Source organism: Cotesia glomerata, linkage group LG10, assembly GCF_020080835.1.
Source record: "Cotesia glomerata isolate CgM1 linkage group LG10, MPM_Cglom_v2.3, whole genome shotgun sequence".
NCBI lineage: Eukaryota > Metazoa > Arthropoda > Insecta > Hymenoptera > Braconidae > Cotesia > Cotesia glomerata.
In genome coordinates, this window is record NC_058167.1 from 3423459 (window position 1) to 3448094 (window position 24636).

Sequence of the window (24636 nt, forward strand, 5' to 3'; positions counted from 1 at the left end):
GACTAACTTGCTTACGTGAAATACACTCCAAGAAATAGAAGCAAAAGTAGTTCCCAAGTTCCGTGGGCGGAATAATCTAAGTTTATCGAGGAAAAATTTGAGTTCAGCGAAATAATACAGGTGTTGAGCAACGCTCACAACTAAAAATATATAATCCTGAAAGTTGATGGAAATAGACCTCGTCGAATAATCTCTCAGTAATGAAGTCTTACCTTAGTTCGGTACTTTTATTTTGGCACTTGTGATACTATTCATTAATTTATTACGTTAATCACTTGTTGTGAAGTCGTGGGTTTAATGCATCGCTATAGTTATTTTGTAAAAGAGACCCAGACCCTGTTTTAGGTAATTCCAATCTTTGGAAACGCACAAAATAAACAATTATTTTTACAATTCAATGCAATTTTTCATTTACTGAGCGGCCTACACTCTTTTCTACAATTCAAATAAATTTTTTTGAGACGCTGAGCTAGTCCGCATTGCCTTATCTGATGCGTGAAGGCCAAAAGATCCATGTGTAAGCCTACACGTGACATATTCATATTTTAATGTATTTTGTAAATGCTTTTTTAATTACATTTACCGCCAAAATTTTGATGGTCTGTCATTTTAATTTTAGATGAAACGAATTAATAGTGGAATATATAATAATAAATGGATAGGAAAAACAAATTTTTAAGAATTTGTGTTGTGGAATTTTTTTGGATCCTCATTTTACTTAACAGACAATATGAGAAATTAATTAAATATTTTATAGACTGTTTCGTAGTACTTTAACGATTATATTAGAAACGAAAATTAAAACATTACAATTCAACTGAAAAAAAAAAAAAAAAAAACTTACATCCATCTTAAGTTTTTCAACTTCCTTCAAAGCATCTCGATGCTGTTGATGCAATTTGTCTAATTCTTGCAATCGATTATTAGCCATCTCTCGAGTTTCTTCTAATTCTCTTTGAACATCGTCAAGCTATTTATGGAACATAAAAAGAAAGATATCAATTATTTTTTATTTCTAACTGAATTTTGATAATTACACAGTACCAAAAAAATTTAGAAAAAAAATTTCGCAATTTTTTTAGAATTTTCTGAAAGGTTCCTATGTCGATAAGGTAAAATACCCAGTACTTGAACACCGTAAAAAGCGCAACCAATACTTGAAAAGATTTTTAAAATTAATATCAATACAAAATCGTGATGCTTATTATAAGTAATATCCATATTTTAACATTATTTGTTGACTTAGTAATTAATTTTTAAAAGTTTTTAAAATTTTAAAACGATATAATTATTTTTTGGTTAATTTAAAAGTTGGTATGTAGTCTAGTCAACAAGAGCAAAAAGTACGACTAGTCTAGTCAAGAAGTTGATTTCTTGCGAAAAATATTTCCAAGTCTCCTAAAAATATGGTTGATATTTTAAACGATCCGGAATGGCGTCTAGAAAAAGGACTTTTTTGGATTTTTTGAGAAAAAGAAAATTACAATTGTTATTAACAAAAAACCGTTAGAAAAATTAGCCGTCCAGCTTTTCGGCAAAATCTCAAAAAGTATAAGTGATAGCTCAAATATTAAAAAAGTTAAAAATATAAAAAAAATATATTTGAATAGTTTCATAATCAAATAAGGAAAAAGTCATGAAGCGTATTTGTTATAACATTATTAGTTTATGAGATATAAGCATTGTAAGAAATAAAAAATGCAAATTTTTATAAATATATGCGTGTAGTTAGAGAACTAAAAGAGATAAACGTCAAGTTTAAAATTTATAAGAAAGGTTAACTCATACTCTACAAAAACGACTTGAAGGTCGAAAACTGTATCTGCAATAGTTGCAAAGTTACAGCAATTTGTTTGTTGACAAATTGAGTCAGTGCTTGGACTTTGTCGTGCTTCAAAATCCAAATGTTTTTTAAAAAATCGAAAAAAATTTTTTTTGCCATATTGTTGTAGGTTGCTGTTTTTGTAATTTTTTTATCTTCTAGAAAAAAATTAAAAAAAAAAAATTGTTTATAGCAAATTGTTAAATAAATAAATTAATAAATTGTTGACAAAAAAAAATTTTTTTTTTGCCATTATTTTCAGAAATGAAAATTATGATTAAGAAAAAAAATGATTCCTTAATCATTTATTTAAACAATCAAAATATGAAAAAAAACGATTATAAACAACAAGATATTGTTTTTAAGAAAAATTTTTTTTTTTTAATCATAATTTTCTTACGCTAACAATGTGGTGAAAAGGAAATTTTCAAAAATATTTTATTAATTCATTTGTTTATAAAAAATTTATAAACAAATGGCATAAAAAAATTTTTAAAATAATCGTTTGATGCCTAACAAGAATATAAAATCAGTAATAACCTAAAATTGAAAAAGAAATTATTTAACATACATTATTCAAATTTTTAATTTTTTTGTTACTTCAAAAATTAATAATGAATGAAATGATAATATTTTATAAACTGTTATAACGCCATCTTGTTGAGTAAGTTCATAAAAAGGGCTCCAAGAAACAAAATATTTCTAGATTAATTATAGATCAATTAAACATTGTAGCTACAATTTCGGGAGTCGAGAACTTTTTTACTAAAATTTTCTGCTCTTTCAGAATCTTTTTTAATATTTGAGCTATCACTTATACTTTTTGAGATTTTGCCGAAAAGCTGGACGGCTAATTTTTTTAACGGTTTTTTGTTAATGTTGGAAGTAACGCCTAACCGTCTTACTCCATGAGTAGTGGGGAGGTCATGTGATGTCATGATCCCTGCTTGAGTTGAGATTAGAGAACTGTACCACCACTTACTTCCGATTGAGTTTTGGTAACGTGCGGATGGACATATTAATAAATACTCTTAACTATTAATTGTTATTGTTTATTTAAAAAGCCCTACCTAATTCTAACAGGTTATGTGCCCAACACGCTTCCACTGCGCTAAATTAATAAATTAAAACTTTCAAAATTTTAAGCAATAAATAATTATTACGTTTAATAAGAAACTTTGAAGTTCTCGAGAACATAAGTGACTAGCGTGAGGTGAACTGTTTAAGTGAACTGAAGTGAATAATCAAGATTTGAAGTTTTGAACAATTCAAGTTTTGAAAAATTGCAGAAATGTCAGAAGAAGCGTCTTCTGTTGGAAAGTTTGATCACGACAACGGTCAACGTAAGTAATATGAAAGAAAATTTTTTTTATATTTGAGATGTGTCAGAATATTTAAGAGATGAGTTAAAATGTTCATGTTACATGTTGTATATAGAAGTGTTGAAACCAAGTTTTATTACTTTTGAGAACTATATAACCTGAAACGTTACACATGGGGCCAAGCGCACATGGTAACAGCATCGAACAATCGTTGGGTTGTTGGATATTTTGAAAAGACTGAGATGCGCCTTTGTTACTCAATGTTAACTTTGAGAAAAATATTGAGAGTGACTTCATACGTTTATACGTTTATGAAGATTAAAACTGGTTTAAATAGAAATTTAAACCAACGTTTAAATATTTAACTTGTATCCAAATAGACGCGGTTTATTTATCAGATTAAATTCTGAAAAGTTAAATTGATTTAACGAAATTTTATACTTATGTATAAAAATAAATTTTAATTGTATAGAGTTACAATTCTTAATTGTGTGCACACAAATAAATAAAAATATTAATAGCTATATATTTATCTGCAGAAATTGGAGACGAGGAATTATTTAAAAAATTCTTGGAAAGATACAGAAAAGTTTTTCAATTTGAACAAAACCATCCTGGAGAGGAAATATCACTAAGTATTAGTGGTGAGAGAATGTTATTTCATGTTGAGACGCGTGAGGTACCTTATCAAGCAGATTGGTTAAAAATCATAAATTTTATGTACATAAAAATATTGAGAATCAATCCAGTTATTTGGATTTTCTCACTTAAGGTCATCTAATTCAAAATTAATTTTTGACAATAATGAACAGTAATTAACTTGTATGTTGTTCGAAATATAAATACAAGGTTTTACTTTGTGATTCATGCTTAGTGATGGATGCTGTGCATTCATTTACTTCTTGAATTACTGAAGTGGTTGTATGTATGATCTTGTGTTCGGATTATATATATTACTGCTTGCTTTAACCTGGCCATACTTGTTGTTCAGTCAACCAGGCTTAAGGCATAGCTCCTGGTATAAGAATATTATTAATTAAAAATTAATTCGTTTAACAGATAAAAGCAATATGAACAAGGACGAGTGGAGAGCCGCTATTAAGTGGATTGAGAAACAAGGAGATGGTCCTTGGGTAGTCTCACCAGGAGATGATGACCAAAAATCTGTGTCTCAGGAAGATGAGGAGACATTATTAAGAGATGCGATTGAGAGTGGAGATGAGGCCGAGAGAGAGAGATGCGAGAAAGAGATGTGACAAGGAAAGTACTCTGTTAAACAAAACAGGCTTATCCCAAGGAGGTAAATCTTTACCATCAATTAAATTTATAGAATCAGTTAATCTTAATTATAAAATTAAATCAAAACGTTTTTTCGTTTCTAATATAGTTGCAAAAAATAATGAAATTGAAGCACTACGTGGTACCGCTTCACAAATTGTGGAGAGTAATACTAGTAAAGACGAAGTGTTATCTCTGGTGAGGCAATTTTGCGAATCCTCTACCAATATGATGAAGAAATGCCAGGAACCTCTGTTAGGTGCTCAGGCAGCTGTTGCTAAAATGGAAAAAATTCAAGTTTTGATTATTGAAGAGTTCAATAAACAAAAAGATGTTCTTGTTAAACAAACAAAAACCCTTGAAGACAAAAATAATGAGATTCGTAAGCAAATAAAAGATGTGAATAATGAATGCAGTAAAATGCATGAGCATTATCAAAAATTAGTTGATAGAGATGAAAGCAGATCGAACGGTGGTACTTCTAGTAGTGAATTTGGAGAATTGAAAAATCAAGTCTCTAAATTAGTACAACAAGAATTAAAAAAATTAAAAGTAGATAGAAGTGTTAGCGAATTTCAAAATTCTGACAGTTTAGCAAATAAAATTAAAGAAACATTAAATATAGAAATTATTAGTAAAGATGGGGGTATGAAACGAGATTATAAACTTACACCAAATACAAAATTTGAACATTTTTATGATCTTTTTACATCGGAATTAAGAGCACATGAATTACTGTATGTAATTGATCCGACTAGTGCTCCGCGTAGAGATCTTGATACTGATATTATTGAAAAACACAAATTCAAAGTTCGAGACATTTTAATTAATCATTTAGATCATAAGTATCATTCTCAAGTTATTGGAATAAAAGATCCGGTAGAACTTTTAAATACAATTAAAGACCTTAAGAAAACTGAAAGTAACAATTCTTCAAGTACACTCAGAAGACTATTACATAGTATGCAATATTATCTAAATAAAGAAAAAGCTTCAGATTTTATTGAAAAATTTGAAGATGTCGTTAGAAATTACGGAAATTTGTCTGGGATTAAGCCACTGTCAGAACTTGAAAAGAAAGACGCATTTTATAGTGCTATTATGACCACCGTTCCTGATGTTCAATCAGTTGAATTCATGACAATGTCTTCAACTGGTTAAGGGCTTAGTTATGAAAAATTAAAACTTTTCATATTACAAGCAGAAGCTAATAAAAATCATGCAACAGCGTCTGAGACCACAGGAACTGTAATGCAAGCTCATCAAGGACGTGATTGCTCAGACAGATGTTGAGTGTGATGATCTGGGTCACATAGCAATTCATTGTCCATGGAGAGGGACAGGACTAAAAAAATGTTATGGGTGTGGGCAAGTGACCAACCATAAAGCAGCCGACTGTCCTTTGAAGAAAACAAAACAATCACATGGTGAGAGAGGTAGAGGGTGTAGCCGTGGTTTCGCCAGAGGACGTTCTAACGCTATGAGAAGGTCGAAAGTTTTCCAAAATACCGGAAGACAAAATTGGAAACGGAAGAATAATAATGAGAGAGGCGGAGATGCAAAAAGATTTAAACCCATTCGAGGAAGAGGAGGTTATAAAAATTTCCGAAACAATGATAAGAGGATTCAACAGAAATCAAAGGAGAAAGACGTAGATGCGAATTTCACTGAAACTAAACAAGATAAAGGTAAGATGTCTTTTGAGAATCTTCCAATTAATCATAGTCAGTATTATTTACAACAGTCCGATCTTGATGATAACAGTTGCAAATTTAAAGATGTTTCTGAACAAAGTAAAATATTTACAAAATTTCTTGCTGATTCGGGTGCAACAGAACATTTAACTAATAGTAAAATAATATTTAAATCCTTTGACGAATCAGATCACGGTAAAATTAGATGCGCTAATAAAAACGAATCCGCAGATTTGAAAACGGAGGGAGCGGGTAAAGTCGAGTTTTTATTAAATAATAATAAATCGATCGAAATAGAAAATGTTATATATGCAGAAGCTTGTAACAGGGCTATTTACCCTGTGACGGTAAAACCGCACACGCGTGATAATTATTCGACGCAGCACTGGCGCGTCTCGGTCTTCGGGACCCATTAGCATTAAGTGGGGGAAATTTTGGGTTTCTTGGTCAGTTGAGTAGCTGCGGTGAGTTAGAAGTAGTGCAGTGCTCAATTCAACAACATCAGCAGCCAAAAAGTCCAAGAAGGAAACCAGTTTTGAACAAAGAGTTTCCTCAGCACAAATTTAACCAGGTATTGAGACTTTCACATTTTTGATGAGCCTAGGGGGTCGTATACCCGGCTCATCAATTTTACTACTTCTCATTATTAAATCAAATTTTTGATAATTCAATTGTTTATAATATTTTGCCTAATAATAATTAAACAATTAATTAATTGTAATTAAATCTTATTCGTTAGCATTGTGAGCATTCTTCTTGGGGATCTTATACCCGAAGAATGTTCTAGACCTCTTGAGTTTAGAAGTCGTGAGTAATTAATTTATTAATTTGGCCAGTTCATAATTATTAACATCTTAAGATTGGTTTAAATAAATTTACTTCATTAATAAAACATTAATTTGAATTCTGGATATCGAGAATTATTCCAATCGGTGGCTCACGACCGGTCAAGCGTCGGTCGCATACCCGAGGTCATATTTGCTGCGCACTAACGAACATCGGCGTCCATTTTGAGCAAGCAAATTCCTGGCAATTATTTCACGTGATAATTTATTAGTAAGAACAATTGAATTATTATTATTTAATATTATTTATTACAAGAAAAGTATTATTTATTTAATATAATTTATTGAGAATTGGCTACTAAACTTCAACGCAATTAAGATTGGATACCCGAGGATAATTTTTCGTGAATTTATTTTACATTGAGATAATTTGTTTTATTAATTATTTATAAATCGAAAAATTCCACGTAGACATTTATACATTGAACTATTGAAAATTAAAAGTATTATTTTATTGGAATTATTTATAAAAATATTTAAGGGCGTGGATTAAGTCCCAGAAAATTAGTCAGAATTTTATTAAGAAATATTCTTAAGAATTTATTCGAAATTTAAGAAATAAAATTACGAGTTGGAAGTGAAATAAATTTATGCGACGATATTGTTCCTGAGAATTTATTTAATGTGCTGAGTATTAAACTCGTGATAATTTCGAAATAAGTTTAGGCGTAGATTTTAATACGGAGTTATCGAGAAATTTGTAACAGGGTAAATTACCCTGTGACGGTAAAACCGCACACGCGTGATAATTATTCGACGCAGCACTGGCGCGTCTCGGTCTTCGGGATCCGACTAGTATTAAGGGGGAAATTTTGGGTTTCTTGGTCAGTTGAGTAGAGGCAACAAGTTAGAAGTAGTGCAGTGACCAACGCAATAACATCGCTAGTCAAAACAGTCCAAAGAAGGAAACCTGAGTTTCCAAAGCACAAAAATTACACAGGTATTGAGACTTTGATTCCTTTGATGAGCCAAGGGAGTCATATACCCGGCTCATCAATTTTACTACTTCTCATTATAAATCAAATTTTGATAATTCAATTGTTATAATATTTTGCCTAATAATAATTAAATAATTAATTAATTGTAATTAATTCTTATTCGTTAGCATTGTGAGCATTCTTCCTGGGGATTTTATACCCGAGGAATGTTCTAGACCTCTTGGGTTTGGAAGTCGTGAGTAATTGATTTGTTTATTTGGCCAATCGATAATTATTAACATCTTAGATGGGGTTAAATAAATCTATTTTATATTAATTAAATTCTGAACATCGAGAAGGTCCCAGTCGACACGACATAGTACTTGGTACCCGAGGTCAAAACGTGTTACGCAGTTACAAACACCGGCGTCCATTTTTGGCGCGCAAATTCCTTGTGAATTTTAGTACGCAGTAAATTGTGAAATTAACAACTGGACCATTATTACAATTTATACAATTGAATTATCATTTATTAATATAATTTATTATTGAAAATTATTTATATTTATATTGTAATAATTTTGGGAACTATTTTATTACGGGAAAATTAATTATTGAGAAATTGCGACGCAATTCGAAATTGAATTACCCGTGAATAATTTTTGGAAGTTATCTTTTACCTCGAGATAAATTATTGTTAATCAATTATCCAGTCGACAATAACAATAATAACAATTATCTAGTCAAAAATTACACGGGTCATTTTGATGAAAATTAATTAAGAACTGTAATTTCATCATCTTGGAAAAATTCCTTAGAATTTAATTAATTACGTGAATATTAATTTCGGGAATTTATCATTAGCTAAATCAATGGATGGACTTTTATAATAATATTTTATATAATCAATAATTAAATTTCGAGCAAAAGTTGAATTAAATTATGCGTCGAACGTTCTGGAAAATTTGTCAATAACTTAATATCATCATTCCGATAAAATTCTTTGTAAAACTATTTGTCAGTGTGGATTACGTCCGAGAAAGTTTAGTTAATTTTATAAAGAATATTCTTAGAATTAATTTAATGTGCTGAGTATTAAACTCGTGATAATTTCGAAATAAGTTTAGGCGTTGATTTTAATACGGAGTTATCGAGAAATTGTTTTATTAATCGTGCAAATAATTCATAATTTAATTGCGTGCTAATGACTGGGAATTAGTAGTAAAAATTAATGTTGTCATTTTTGGAGTAATTCTGTAATCCGGAAAATAAAAGTAAAGTAGAGTCAGGGTGTGTGTGAAGACGCGTGGGTTATGTATGTGAAGATCGTGCGGGTTAAGTGTGTGTGAGTGTACGCGTTCTCTGCTTGTTGATGAATTGCCGAGTAGAGTAACTCGTACAGTCCTAGAAGCCGTTGTATAGACGCCAAGTGGGGTACAGCGGCAGTAAGTTAGAAACTGCGGTATAGACGCTCCATAAGAGGGTACCGTCAGGATTAAGAATTTTGATAGAAGCCGTTGTATAGACGCCAAGTGGGGTACAGCGGTGGTAAGTTAGAAACCGCAGTATAGACGCTTCGTATGAGGGTACTGTGGGATTAGGAATTTTTTGGACGACCCCTACTTGTTGATGAATTGCCGAGTAGGGTAATCAAATCTTGGTGCGACGTTTTCTACTTGTTGATGAATTGCCGAGTAGAAGACTAGCACTAAGTCGGAGTCGCCGGTTTTAGCCCGAAATCCTCCGTTAGATATAAGTTGTAGTAGCGACTTTCCGGGGGAAAGCGTGAAGTAAGTTAGTTGTAAGTAAATTAGTTGTAAGTGAGCGGTGTACGTGCAAGGGCACGAGTTGTTATCATATTCTGTTGTTAAATAAATACCGGTCATTTTTGTTAAATAAAAATTTATTTCTTTCAGACCTCCTTCCTCCACTCTCTCTCCCTGTAGATTATAAGCTCAGTTCTGGTTTCCGGTTCCAGGAATCGAGATACAAAATCCTGGTGGCGCCCTTGTTAATTTAGAATCATTTTTCTAGGTATTATTTTATTTTATTAAATTAATTAAGGGGCCAATGAGCGGAAAAAACACCCGTTACAAATTGTTTTATTAATCGTGCAAATAATTCATAATTTAATTCCGTGCTAATGACTGAAAATTAGTAGTAAAAATTAATGTTGTCATTTTTGGAGTAATTTTGTAATCCGGAAAATAAAAGTAAAGTAGAGTCAGGGTGTGTGTGAAGACGCGTGGGTTATGTATGTGAAGATCGTGCGGGTTAAGTGTGTGTGAGTGTACGCGTTCTCTGCTTGTTGATGAATTGCCGAGTAGAGTAACTCGTACAGTCCTAGAAGCCATTGTATAGACGCCAAGTGGGGTACAGCGGCAGTAAGTTAGAAACTGCAATATAAACGCTCCGTATGAGGATACTGTAGGATTAAGAATTTTTGTAACGATCTCTACTTGTTGATGAATTGCCGAGTAGAGGACTAGCACTGAGTTGAGGCGACGGTTTTAGCCCGAAATCCTCCGGTAGTTATAAGCGGTAGTGTTAAGTTAGTAATAAGTGAGTGGTGTACGTGCAAGGGCACGAGTTGTTATTCTATTTTGTTGTTAAATAAATACCGGTCATTTTTGTTAGATAAAAATTTATTTCTTTCAGACCACCTTCCTCCACTCTCTCTCCCTGTAGGTTATAAGCTTAGCTCTGGTTTCCGGTTCCAGGAACCGAGATACAAAATCCTGGTGGCGCCCTTGTTAATTTAGAATCATTTATTTATTATATTGCTTTTATTTAGATTAATAAAGGGGCCAATGAGCGGTAAGGAAAAACAACCCGTTACAAGCTTTGTCCGAAAATTTATTATCACTTAGAAAATTTGCAGAAATGGGATTTAGTATTTATCTAGACAGTAAAGAAATTGACATTTTTGATCCTGTTTCAAATGAATCATTTATTACTGGAGTTTATAACTAACCTTATTGGACAATAGAATTTGAAATTAATAATAGTCAGAGTAATGATGGGAATAGCTTTATAAATAGAAAAATAATTGCAAATCTAACTTCAGATAAATCGGATGGTTGTAATGAAATAAGATATAAAACGAGGAGTGTGACTGCGAAAGAAATTTTAGAGAAGAGTGAAAATTCAAACCCAGTCGAACAGGTACAAGATGAGATTAAAAACGATATTGATTCTAGTGATGATAATGAATGTAATGATAATGAAAGAGTTGAGTTACTAGTAGAAGAGTGACATGTAGATAATAATGACTTGGTTGTAGAATCTGAAAAGGTAAAATCTGTAGTAGAGAGTGAAAATAAATTTGTTTATGAAAATTCAAACTTTGACACATCTATCTGGGATAGAAAATTTCATGATATAGATGAATTACCCATTGGTGAATTATCAGAGAAAGAGTCTCCATTCGATGAAAACTACAAAAGTTTTGCTAAAAATAAAAAGGCTATGCTTTGGCATATAAGGTTGGGTCATGCGTCTATTAGTTATTTAAAAGCTCTTCAGAGTAAATCTCCAGAAAATGCAAATCTTAGAACCGCGATTTTTGATGATACTATTTTAGATTGCGAAGTATGTATGGTTGCGAAATTCAATAAAAAACCATTTAACTCAACGCGTCGACGGGCAACTGAACCTTTTCAAATAATTCATTCTGATACTATGGGGCCTATAAGTCCAATATCTCATCCAAAAGGATATAAATTCATTTCAGTTTTTGTAGATGATTATTCTACAGTAGCAATGGCATATCTAATGAAAGCAAAAAGTGAAACGGGTCACTGTTTTGAGGCGTTTGTAATAAGCGCAAGAAATTTGTTAGGTAGAGACGCGAAAGTATGCTATTTACGTACAGATCAGGGTACTGAGTATACAGGGGGATACACGCTCGAGGTGTTAAAAACTCTAGGGGCAGAACAACAATTAGCAAGTCCTGATACACCTGAACACAACGGGGTAGCCGAAAGGTTCAATCAAACGATACAAAAGAAAGTGAGAGCCTACATGTATGATGCGAAATTACCTGAAAATATGTGGGATCTTGCTTTAAGTGCTGCTGTATATGCTTACAACCGAACACCTCACCAGTCTAATGATATGATAACACCTCCACAAAGGTTTGCACCGAATCACAATTTTGACATTAATCAATTGAGACGTTTTGGTTGCGTAGCATATATTAAAGTACAAAGAAAAACTGGTCCTAAGTTTAGATTCGAAGGGAGACGCGTAATTTTGGTAGGATATACACCTACTGGTTATCAGTTCCTGAAACCAGAAGAAGGGAAGTTTTATGAAAGTAGAGATGCTCGTTTTAATAAAAAACTGATGTATGGTGATAAGTATGATAAAAATGGTGTGAAAGATTGGACGGTTGAAAAATTATCAGTTAATAAAGAGAAGTGGTTTGTTGAATTTAATAAAGATGAGTTAGAATTTTTAAAACCGGAGGGAGAGACGAAAAGAAAATGTTTTGCCGCCAAGGCAAAAGAGAGTTGGTCACCCTGACTCTCATTACTATACTAAAATCTTAACTATACTCGAGACTCAACAAGAGTCGTTTCTATGACTGTTCTCCACGAACATGTCCAATAACACGTTTTGTAATGGCTGCTGCACCTGCGCACCATGAGCTAGCGGGAAGAAGCCCGGCCGGCACGAAGCACGAGGCGCGAGACGCCATGTGCGAAGTTCAGTTGTGTTTGGGACCTATGACCGACACAATATACCCGCTAGCCTCGCTAACACTTAATTTCATTATTCTGTGTTTTTCATTTGTGAAAAATTACATAGTAATACATCCATTCTGATATTAAAGTAACTCATCTAGTTAATTAACTTCGTGTTCTTTATCGTGAAAATAATATAAATTTATCGTAATTAAACTTAAACACTTTTGATAGTTGTGACGCAGTACTTTGGTGTGGCGTCGCGGCCATTGTTTTAACTTACACGCCGTGTAATAAGACGCGTAATTTCATCACCTTTAAATATTAATTTAACTTCAAAATATTCAGTAATGAATAATAATTAATTAGATTTCGAATAAATTTAGCTTCATAATATACAATTTAACTTATATTAAAAAGATTGAACTCAGTGCTTCTCACGTAATAATTATCAAATATTGCGATTTATTTAAGGTTCTCGCGAATAATGCATAATTAATAAAAATAAATTAAAAACAGTAATAATCACGAAAGAATTCAAATTGACTAATTTAAGTCTAATTCATCTCAAATTAACTGACTACTTTACATTATCAGATCATAAATACTTTGATCCTCTTGGATCAACTCACTCGATCTTCCAGATCAAACACACATTTGATCCTCTCGGATTAAAATTCTCAGATCTTCTCGGATCATCATTAACAGGTCGACGGTTAACCTAAATAACCTATCGGCGGCTGAGATCATCTCTCACCCCTATTGTATCTTCAATACAATTATTTCACTTATACACACACATATTCATGTCATACACGACTGTATCTATCTTCGAGGAGTTTTTTTCTAGTCATTACTAGAGTTTTCCCCCATTGGGGAATAAATTATTTATAATTATTCGCCCCAACACCGAGTGTTTTATTTTAAACTTAGAATTCCTGATCCTGATTCCTGAATACTTAAGAAGACAAAATAATTACGGAAATTCTCCTTCTTGGAGAGTTTGCGACAAAACAGAAAGAGAGGACGACCGAAGAAACAGCAAAATTGTTTAACCGATGCGAAAATTAATAACGGGAACTCAATTAAAGATAATAGTTTTTCGGAAATAATTGATGTAAACGATAAAATTGATGCTAACTTAGTTTTTGGTGAGAGAATAGATTGTGAGACGAGTAAAACCCAAGATAAAATTTGTCATGCAATGTTAGCGGGTATTCAACAAGATCCAATATCTTTTAAAGATGCTATGGAATCAAAAGAACGGGAATTTTGGCAAAATGCTGTGAGAGATGAGCTTAATTCTATGAATAAAAATAGTGTGTGGACATTAGTTGACCGACCTATTAAAATGAAAAACCGTAAAAGATTAAATATCATAGATTTTAGGTGGGTTTTCAAAAAGAAAATTGAAAATGACAATCAAATTAAATACAAAGCGCGATTAGTGATTCGAGGTTTTAAAGATAATAATAATAATTATTAATAATAATAATAATTATTATGATCTCAGAGAAACCTATGCCCCTGCATCTCGATTGCCTTAGATTAGATCAGCTTTTGCTATAATTAATAAATATGATTTAGAGACTTGTTATCTTGATGTAAAAACTGCATTTTTAAATGGCATTATAGATGAGGAAATTTATATGGAAATCCCAGAGGGGTGTGAATGTTACACAAGAAATTAGGGGAAACTATGGTGTGTAAATTAGAACGAGCTCTGTATGGTTTACGGATTAGTCCTAAAAAATGGAATGAGAGATTTACTGATGTGGCATTGAGTGTAGGATTAAAAAATCATGAAATTGAGCCATGTTTATTTATTTGGAGTGAAAATGGAAAAATTCTTATTTTAATACTATACGTTGATGATGTTATCTTAGCTTCTAACGACAAATCTAAAATGGTTGAGGTAAAATTAAAACTTAAAAAGGAATTTGAGATGAGTGATTTGGGTGAACCAAAAGAATTTCTGGGAATTTCAATACATCGAGATAGACAAAGTCGAGAAATCATTCTTAGTCAGGAAAAGTATATAAGTAGAATCTTAGAAAAATTTAATTTTAGTGATATGAGTCCACAGAGAACGCCAAAATATAAATGATGATGTGTTAATTACTACTGAAACAATTAGAAATGTTCCTTATAGAGAAGCGATCGGTAGTTTGCTATATTTGGCCGGGGCAACTCGACCAGATATATCCTATGCGGCTAATGTATTAAGTAGACATCAAATTAATCCAACTGAAAGCGATTGGCGTATGGTTAAAAGAGTGTTCAGATATCTGAAAGGAACCAGAACCTTAGGATTAAGGTACACTGGTGAGCGAAATGATATACAAGCATACTCTGATGCGAGCTTAGCAGATTGTAAAGGATCTCAAACAACTTGTGGGTATGTCATAAAATTGTTTGGTGATACAATCACTTGGCGGACTCATAAACAACCATATGTAGCACTGTCTACGTGTTAAGCAGAGTATGTAGCAATGAGTAAAGAGTGTCAGGAATTGATAGCTATAAGTAATTCACTTAAGTTAATTTTGGACAGAATATTTTATCCCATAAAATTGTGGTGTGACAATAAAGCTGCCGCGTCGTATGCGAAAACTAGTGGGGGTAATAAATTAAGACATATGACAGAGATACGAGAACATTATGTAAAAGAATGTGTAGCGCGAAATTTTGTTGATGTTGAATGGATCCCGTTAAAGAATCCGATTGCTGATATATTCACAAAACCTCTTACGTTTGACCTACATAAATACTTGACTGATAAATTAATGAATGCTAAAATAGATCAATGTTAAATTATTAACTATTCTGTTTCAGAAAAATAAACTCAAAGACTCACCGGGTTGCGTTTGTATTATTCCGCCTTAGTAATATTAATTGAATAATTATTATCATTATTAGTAGACAGAGATATGTAACTTTTATATATTAAGAGAATCTATGTATTTTATATGAATCATTGTAAAATGGTGAAAGACGGCTAGACGGGAGGGAGTGTTGGAAGTAACGCCTAACCGTCTTACCCCATGAGTAGTGGGGAGGTCATGTGATGTCATGATCCCTGCTTGAGTTGAGATTAGAGAACTGTACCACCACTTACTTCCGATTGAGTTTTGGTAACGTGCGGATGCACATATTAATAAATAATTTTAACTATTAATTGTTATTGTTTATTTAAAAGGCCCTACCTAATTCTAACAGTTAATAACAATTGTAATTTTCTTTTTCTCAAAAAATCCAAAAAACTCTTTTTTCTAGACGCCATTCCGGATCGTTTAAGCCATCAACCATATTTTTAGGAGACTTGGAAATATTTATGGCAAGAAATCAACTCGACTAGACTAGACAAGGTTAAGGCCTCCACCTAAAATTACGATCGAGGTGTAATTTTGTGCGGATTTTTATGTAGATATGTTTTACGGTTGGTGCTATATCACGCAAACAATCCTCTAAATTAAAATACATGAAAGTCTTGAAGTTAGTCAAAGGTCGAATCTCGCAAAAATGGGCCGCAATTCATTATTGGTTAAAATAAAGGCGCGCGCTCAGCACGCTATTTAAATTTCTAGTTAGTTTAAATATTATAAACAAATTAGTAAAAAAAAAAAAAAAGAGTAGTTGGTTTATTGCAAATAATAAAAAAATAATCGAAAAGATATCGAGTATTTGAAAGAAGATCCAAAAAAGGCATTAAATTTCCTAAAAAAAAGTTCTACCTCCCCGGACTGTAGCACCAATATTAATAATTTTAATTGAGCGATAAAAATAGCGAAAAAATGCGTGACTCTGCGCGCACACGCTTCAGTCAATTCGAGCACTCAGACAAAAAAAATTATTTTTACTGATTAAATATGAAAATTAAAGAATGAAAAAAATCAGGCACATGTTGGATAGTTGAATAAACAATAATGTGCATTCAAAAAATTTTTATCCCAATTTTCTTCTTAATTATACTTTTGTTAACTAACAAAATTTTTCAAAATGAAAGTAAACAATAAAACCTCGATAATTCTTAAACCGGAAATCAAAAATTTTTTTCTTTTTTTGAACTTGTTCGTTGAAGGCTTTAGAAAAGATCCTCGGTGGAAAAATTTAAAATTTTTCATTTTTAATTTTTTTACAAACAATTAAAAATGTTGAAAAATGAAAAATATAAATAAAACATAGAAAAAAAATTTTTTTTTTTCAAGATCCCGAGTGATACGGTTTTTTATTACAAAATGCCATACGAAAATAAATTTTAATATATTTTTATCATAATTGTTTAAAAATTGTTATAAACAAATGCGTTATTTATAAGATAGTTGAGAATTATTTTTTGGAAATATAGTTAATAATTAAAATAATGATTTTTTGATTTTTAAGATAAAAATCATTTCCTGAAGAAATTTTATTGTTGCTTAAAATCCGAGTTGTTAGTTAACAATTTTTTTTTGCAAGTCAATATGAATATAAGGAACCGTATATGAATATTAAGGAACCGTTTGTTTTTAAATCTTCATTTTCAATGCTCTTTCTGAGTATGACAAAATAATTTTTTGATTTGTTTTTTAAATAAAAAATTGGTGAAAAACAAATGAAACTTCGCCCAATATATTTTTTTTTAAATACTATAATGTTAGAAATACTTCATCAAATCATATTTATATTCATCTACGCCATCTATATTGAGATCAGGAGCTGAGAAGCGATCTGGTCGTTTCTAAATAGTGGATACGCGTCACTTAGTCATCTCTATGCTATTATTATTATTATTATTAACATCACTTTTTGTTTCGTTTTCAGAGAGCTCACAGCTCACGTTATAATCTTTTCCTCCCCTCCGGGCGGAAAGCGTCAATTTTCCTCCCGCGGAGCTAAACGAAAAGGCCGCTTTCCGCCTCTGTCGAGGAGGAAAATAGTATTCTCACCACGGGCAGGAAATAAGAAAGCCTTAGATCACATGTAATTGTTGACCGAGGCTTCGCCTATATATATATATTAGGGTGATTCAAAAAAAAAGAATATTTTTTTTTTCGTTTGGTACTCTGAAAAATAGGTTCCTAGACACCTCTAAGAAAGCCTCTCCAAGCATGAGTTCTTAATTGTAACGGGAAGGTCCTCCTTCTTACAGTTTTTTATTTTTTCTTATTATCAGATAGAAAAATTTATATCTCGCTTCCAACTACTTGAAAAAATATCTTGTTCCTTAGATTTTGTAGGAAATTGAATGCTCTACAAAAAAGGTCTCTTAAAAATACGCACTGAACAAATTTCATAATAATAAATGACAACGCGATTAAGATTTTAAATTATTAAAGATAAAATTAAAAAAAAATATTATTAGAATAAAAACTTTCAAATGAATTTTTGAACAGAAAACATCTATAGGAGTTGCTTTTATAATAGAAACTCAAATTTGTCTAAATTTCTTTGAAACTCAGAGAATAAATTGAAATTTTTCGAATTATTGATCAAAAACTAGAAAAATTGATATGCATTGATGTTTGACGATGAATATCTCGTAAACGCTCAACTTGATCGAAAAATCATAAGAGACCATTTTTATAGAGCAGTAAATTTCCTACAAAACTATGAGTTTCATCATTCATAATGATTTTTTTTCATTGAGTTATAAAATTCATAAGAAATAAAAAATTTTCCCAAAAATAATCAAACTTTAACCGTTAATATCTCTTAAACGGTTGGGTTTACGAAAAAATCGTAAGAGACCTTTTTTGTAGAGCATTCAATTTCCTACAAAATCTAAGGAACAAGATATTTTTTCAAGTAGTTGGAAGCGAGATATAAATTTTTCTATCTGATAATAAGAAAAAATAGAAAACTGTAAGAAGGAGGACTTTCCCGTTACAATTAAGAACTCATGCTTGGAGAGGCTTTCTTAGAGGTGTCTAGGAACCTATTTTTCAGAGTACCAAACGAAAAAAAAAATATTCTTTTTTTTTGAATCACCCTAATATATATATATATATATATATATATATATATATATATATATATATATATATATATATATATATATATATATATATGGACAGATCCATTAGTTTTCAACGAAAGTAAGGGCACTTAAGTCAGCGACTTTGATGCCGATTTTTTCCTCGAAAATACACCTCAAAAGAAGACGATTCTGAAAATTTGAGCCCGAAATAATCAAATCCAGCCGCTGGAGAATTTTTTGAATTTTGGAAAAAGTCGATTTTTTCTTGATTTTCAATTATTCATATCTCAGCTTCTATATAACTTAAAGACCCCTACCAAACGGCAATTCTTTCAGTAAACTCTCTACTTTTAAGAAAAAAATAGTTATTTGGTCTAAACTTATTTCGGACTTAGCTGACAGCCTCTAACTAACGAACTGTTTTAGTTAAATTTTAGCCATTTGTAAAACACTATTATATGTACAGTGTTTTAAGTTAAGGGCCGACCAGCTTCTAATATCTTCTATTGGGGTATACTTTAATAGGATCAACGCAATTTTTCCTTGATTGCTTCTGTTAAGTAAAGTTATAGCCATCCAAAACCTATCGAATTGTAAAAAATTGCTATTTTCAGATAGCTAGAACTTTTTTCTCCGAGTTTCGATTTACTTCAAATTTTCAGGAAAGTTGCTTTATTATATCCTTAAAAAGTCCTGAAAATTTTAAGTATGCTATCGAGTTTGTATTCGAGTTATAAATTTTTTAATATCGTCAAATTTACGTTTTAAAAAATAATTTTTGTCGATAATTTCTTATATGTTGTAACGGGTGTTTTATGCCTGTTCATTGGCCCCTTAATCAATTTAATAAAATATAGAATGCCTAGCAAAAATGATTCTAAATTAACAAGGGCGCCACCAGGATTTTGTATCTCGGTTCCTGGAACCGGAAACCAGAGCTGAGCTTATAATCTACAGGGAGAGAGAGTGGAGGAAGGTGATCTAAAAGAAATAAATTTTTATTTAACAATATATCGATATTGATTAACCATATAAAATAACAAATGGTGATCACTCACGCACTCACACTACAATTAACAACTTAAGACTACAGCCTAACTAACGGCTGACCAGGACCTCTTAAAATTAACAACCTAACTAACAGCTGACCAGGACCTCTTAAAACTAACAGCCTAACTAACGGCTGACCAGGACCTCTTAAAACTAACAGCCTAACTAACGGCTGACCAGGACCTATTAAAATTAACAGCCTAACTAACGGCTGACCAGGACCTCTTAAAATTAACAGCCCAACTAACGGCTGACCAGGACCTCTTAAAACTAACAGCCTAACTAACGGCTGACCAGAACTTCTTAGATAACAGCGAAGCACTCCGCAAAGAGACTAATCGTATGCGAAGGAACGCTGTTAACAGTCACACACACATAACCCACGCGTCTTCACACACACTGACTCTACTTTACTTTTTACTTCCGAACTTATAAAATTGAACTCCAAAACTTACAACGTTAACTTTACTACAATTTTTCCAGTCATTAGCTCGCAATTAAAATCATAATCAATTTCCACTATTAATAAAACAGAACCTTCAATAACTTCGGATTAAAACGACGCCTAAGCTTCTTCCAAAATTAACACGAGTTTAATACTAAACATTAAATAAATTTTTAGGAACAATATCGACGCAAAATTTTATTCCAATTTCAACTCGTAATCTTATTTCTTAAATCTTGAATAAATTCTTAAGAATATTTCTTAATAAAATTCTGACTAATTTTCTGGGACTTAATCCACGCCACTAAATATTTTTATCAATAATTCTAATAAAATAATAATTTTAGTCTTCAATAGTTCAATGTATAAATGACCACGTGGAATTTTTCGATTTATAAATAATTAATAAAACAAATTATCTCAATGTAAAATAAATTCACGAAAAATTATCCACGGGTATCCAATCTTAATTGCGTCGAAGTTCAGTAGCCAATTCTCAATAAATTATATTAAATAAATAATACTTTCTTGTAACAATTAATATTAAATAATAATAATTCAATTGTTCTTAATAATAAATTATCGCGGGAAATAATTGCCAGGAATTTGCGCGCTTAAAATGGACGCCGATGTTCGTTAGTGCGTAGCAAGCCTTGACCCCGGGTATACGAGCGGCGCTTGCCCGATCGTGAGCTGCCGATTGGAATTATTCTCGGTGTTCAGAAATCAATTAATATCTTATTAATAAAAAATGAATTTATTTAAGCCAATCTAGGATGTTAATGATTATTAACTGGCCGAATCAATAATTTAATTTCTCATGACTCCTAAACCCAAGAGGTCTAGAACATTCTTCGGGTATAAGATCCCCAAGAAGAATGCTCACAATGCTAACGAATAAGATTTAATTACAATTAATTAATTATTTAATTATTATTAGGCAAAATATTATAAACAATTGAATTATCAAAAATTTGATTTAATAATGAGAAGTAGTAAAATTGATGAGCTGGGTATACGACCCCCTTGGCTCATCAAAGAAATCAAAGTCTCAATACCTGTGTAGTTTTTGTGCTTGAAGAACTCCCGGGCTTCCTTGTTGGACTTTTGGATGTTACTTGTTTGTACACTTCACTACTTCTGTCTTGTCGCCGCTACTCAACTGACCAAGAAACCCAAAATTTCCCCCACTTAATGCTAGTCGGGTCCCGAAGACCGAGACGCGCCAGTGCTGCATCGACTAATTATCACGCGTGTGCGGTTTTACCGTCACAGGGTAAATAGCCCTGTTACAATGTCTATCAAATTATTGATTTTTGACAAGAAAAATTTGTACATAGATAAAACTTCTGTTAGATATTCCTTTCTCAAAAGTGCTCTAATTGTTTTCAAATCGTTTGAATGTTTATTAAAGGTGGCGCTTGAACCATTTTTGTTACCTTACTTATCCGCTTCGTGGCGTGACTGAGGTATTTACGTTAACATATGTTCATGTAAACAATGTAAACACTTGTATATCTTTCTACAGTATTAAGTAGATGTTATTTGATTAATTTGAAGTATTGATAGTATCGGAAATTTAAATAATGGAAAAGTGTTATATCGGTTTATCTACTGATTCAGAATGTCATTTGGAGACATACTCTGATAAAAAAGTTCTACATAATCTAAGTGAATTAAGCGAAGAAAATATTTTACTTTTACAGTTGAGATTACAACACGAACAATTTTATGAACATATTTCAGATGGGAAAATTTGTCATTACCACAAGCTCCAATTTTTAGATTACTTTTCTTCGTATAAATATAAATGTTGTGATCCTTTAAATAAACATAAAAAAAACATAACCAATTTCCTCAGTATAATCAGATTAGAGACATGTGAAAATTTTAATAATATTTTATCAGAAGTACTTTCAATGAATTTAATTCCTGGAGATAAATGGTGTCGAAACTGTGAAGCATCAATAAATCAAATAGTCGAACCATATTTAGATAAATCAGAACCTATGGAAATTGGAGATGTCCATGAAGATCAGAATATTGCAAGAGGTGACAGTGCTACTTTATCACGAGGCAATTCATTATTTGAAAGTTTCACCTCACAACCATGTTCATCTGGATCTTATTATCAATCTAATTCGCAAACTGTTAATTCAATTAATAGTATACTGAGAGAATTGAATAATGATCCTATAAATAAATCTAAATTATCTACGGAGCGCTTGCAAAAAAAAGCAGAAGAAGTTTTGCTAGAAGTTTTAGATAAACTCACCCAAAAAATAAATAACGTCTATGATTTAAATATTTCTAGTTTTAGTAGTCAAATAACACACAATTTGATAGAAGATAGTAACACGCTCAAAGACATTATATTATCTCTGCAAAATCAATTTCAGCAAGTAAAAACTGTTTCTGAAAAGATTCAAGTATTAACAGTTTTACCACTATCTTGGCAATTTAAACAAGTTCAACAATACTTTAATTGTTCTGATTACATGTTTAGAGAATTCAAAAAGTCCAAAGTACAAAACGGTACGTACAGTATAATTTCATGTATATATTAGTTCTTCATTAAGTAGTATGATAATTAAATTTTATTTGAATACATACTATCAATTCTATAAAAATTTATCGGTTCTACATCTTTTTTTATTTTTTATCAAAATACTGATTTTAATTTTTATTCCAGGATTATTAACAATGAGGAAGAGAAAAAAGTTTTGGAAAGTTACAGATGAAATGAGAGAAATCATAAAAAATTATTATTTAGACGAAAAAAATTGTTATATTTGTCCCGGTATAAAGCAATACAAAAAAAAAGTGGAAGTGGTTCCGATTCAGGAGAATTGGTGCAAAAAAAAATGTTATTGTATACGCTTAGAGATTTATACAGCAATTTTATTGAAGATCATTCAGAATACGATAGTTTACCAAAATTTTCTTTCTTTGCCTCATTGAAACCAGAAGAATGTGTTTTTACTGGTGATCCAGAAACTCATAAAATTTGTGTCTGTTCAGAACATGAAAAAGTCAAGTTAAAGATAGCTGCGTTGAAAACTGACTTAAAATATAGAGATTTATTTACAGTCGCAGTTTGTAACGTTGATAATGCTGATTGTATGCTACATAGATGTCATAAATGTCCTGGAGTAGCAGGTATGAAAAATTTAATGAATGAATCAGAAATATCTATTTTTGATGATTTAGTTAATTACAAAAACTGGGATACAGAAGGCAGTAGAGCAGTTCTTAGAAACCATACTGAAAGAAAAGAAATATTTTTAGAAACTTTATTTTGTGATGTGTGGAAATTGACCGTGCATCATTACATTGCAGATTCACAGAAAAATTATTTATACGATTGCAAAAATAAATTAGAGCCAGATACTTGCATTATTACCATGGATTTTGCTGAAAACTATTCTTTTATTAAACAAAGATCTATTCAATCATTTTACCACAATAACACACAAGCAACACTTCATCCTTTCTGCATTTACTACAAAGATCCTCAGGCAACTGATAAAGAAAAGCTCCAACAGATGAGTTTCTGTGTGATAAGTGATACGACTGATCATGTAGCTTATACTGTACATGCTTTTCAAGAAAAACTCATGAAAATAATAAAAGAGGAATATCCATGGATAAAAAATGTTATCTACTTTTCGGACGGCGCACCTACACAATATAAAAATAAGTAAGAATTCTTAGAAATTTTTGAGTTCCAAAATATGCTTAAAAAGCAATTAATACTAACGTTGTTTTCGTCGATTTAAGAAAAAATTGCATTTTGAATAAATCTTTAATTTAATACTTATATTTACTTTTTATAAAGGAACAATCTAGCAAATGTTTGTTGTCATGAACAAGACTTCGGCATTAAAGTTACGTCTTATAATTTTTTTGCCACTAGTCATGGAAAAAGGGTATGCGACGGAACTGGGGGTACGATCAAGTGAAAAGTAATGCGACATTGCATACGATCATCTCCTGATCAACAAGTAACAACACCATTGGAGTTTTATGAATATGTTTTCAGAGAAATGAAAAGTATAAGGTACACATTAATAAAATTATAACTCATAGTAATACTTAGTGTAATTAATACTCTTTATTTCCAGAGCAATTTAGGTATCTGACGCTGAAGTTGAAAAACATAAAGAAAAATTGAAAAAACGATTTGATACTGTAAAAACCATCAAAGACACTAGAATGAACCATTCGTTTACACCGATTAACAACAATTCTATGGAAGTAAGAATGTCTTCTTTTGACAAAGATTGTAAAGTAATTAAAGTAAATTTATAAATAAACATTTTTCAAATTTGCTAATATAATGACTTAATTCATAATTTTTCGGAGTTTTACGGAATAATCAGAAATAAAATACAAGTAATTATCGACTATGATGCGCAAATTATATTTATTTTATAAGATAATTATTATTATATGCCCTCCACTGAAGATTAATAATGAATTCTATATAAAATTAAACGTAATTTGGACAATATTAAAAAATTTATAACTCGAATACAAACTCGATAACATACTTCAAATTTTCAGGACTTTTTAAGGATATAATAAAGCAACTTTCCTGAAAATTTGAAGTAAAT

At 31.3% G+C, this 24636-nt stretch overlaps 1 protein-coding gene and 1 long non-coding RNA gene across 2 annotated transcripts in view; one reads left to right on the top strand and one right to left on the bottom strand.

Moving 5' to 3' along the window:
- The window catches only part of LOC123272701 (E3 ubiquitin-protein ligase Bre1), a gene marked incomplete in the record, with an annotated part of 140773 nt that overhangs the window by 90968 nt on the left and 25169 nt on the right, over nucleotides 1-24636 (bottom strand). Inside the window, 1 exon segment of the mRNA XM_044739675.1 lies at nucleotides 845-970. Within this exon segment, the coding sequence (XP_044595610.1) occupies nucleotides 845-970 (126 nt within the window).
- On the top strand, nucleotides 2671-15888 carry LOC123272740. Its single transcript, XR_006511148.1, has 3 exons — nucleotides 2671-2694; nucleotides 2736-2737; nucleotides 15786-15888. It is a non-coding gene; the product is annotated as an uncharacterized LOC123272740 (long non-coding RNA).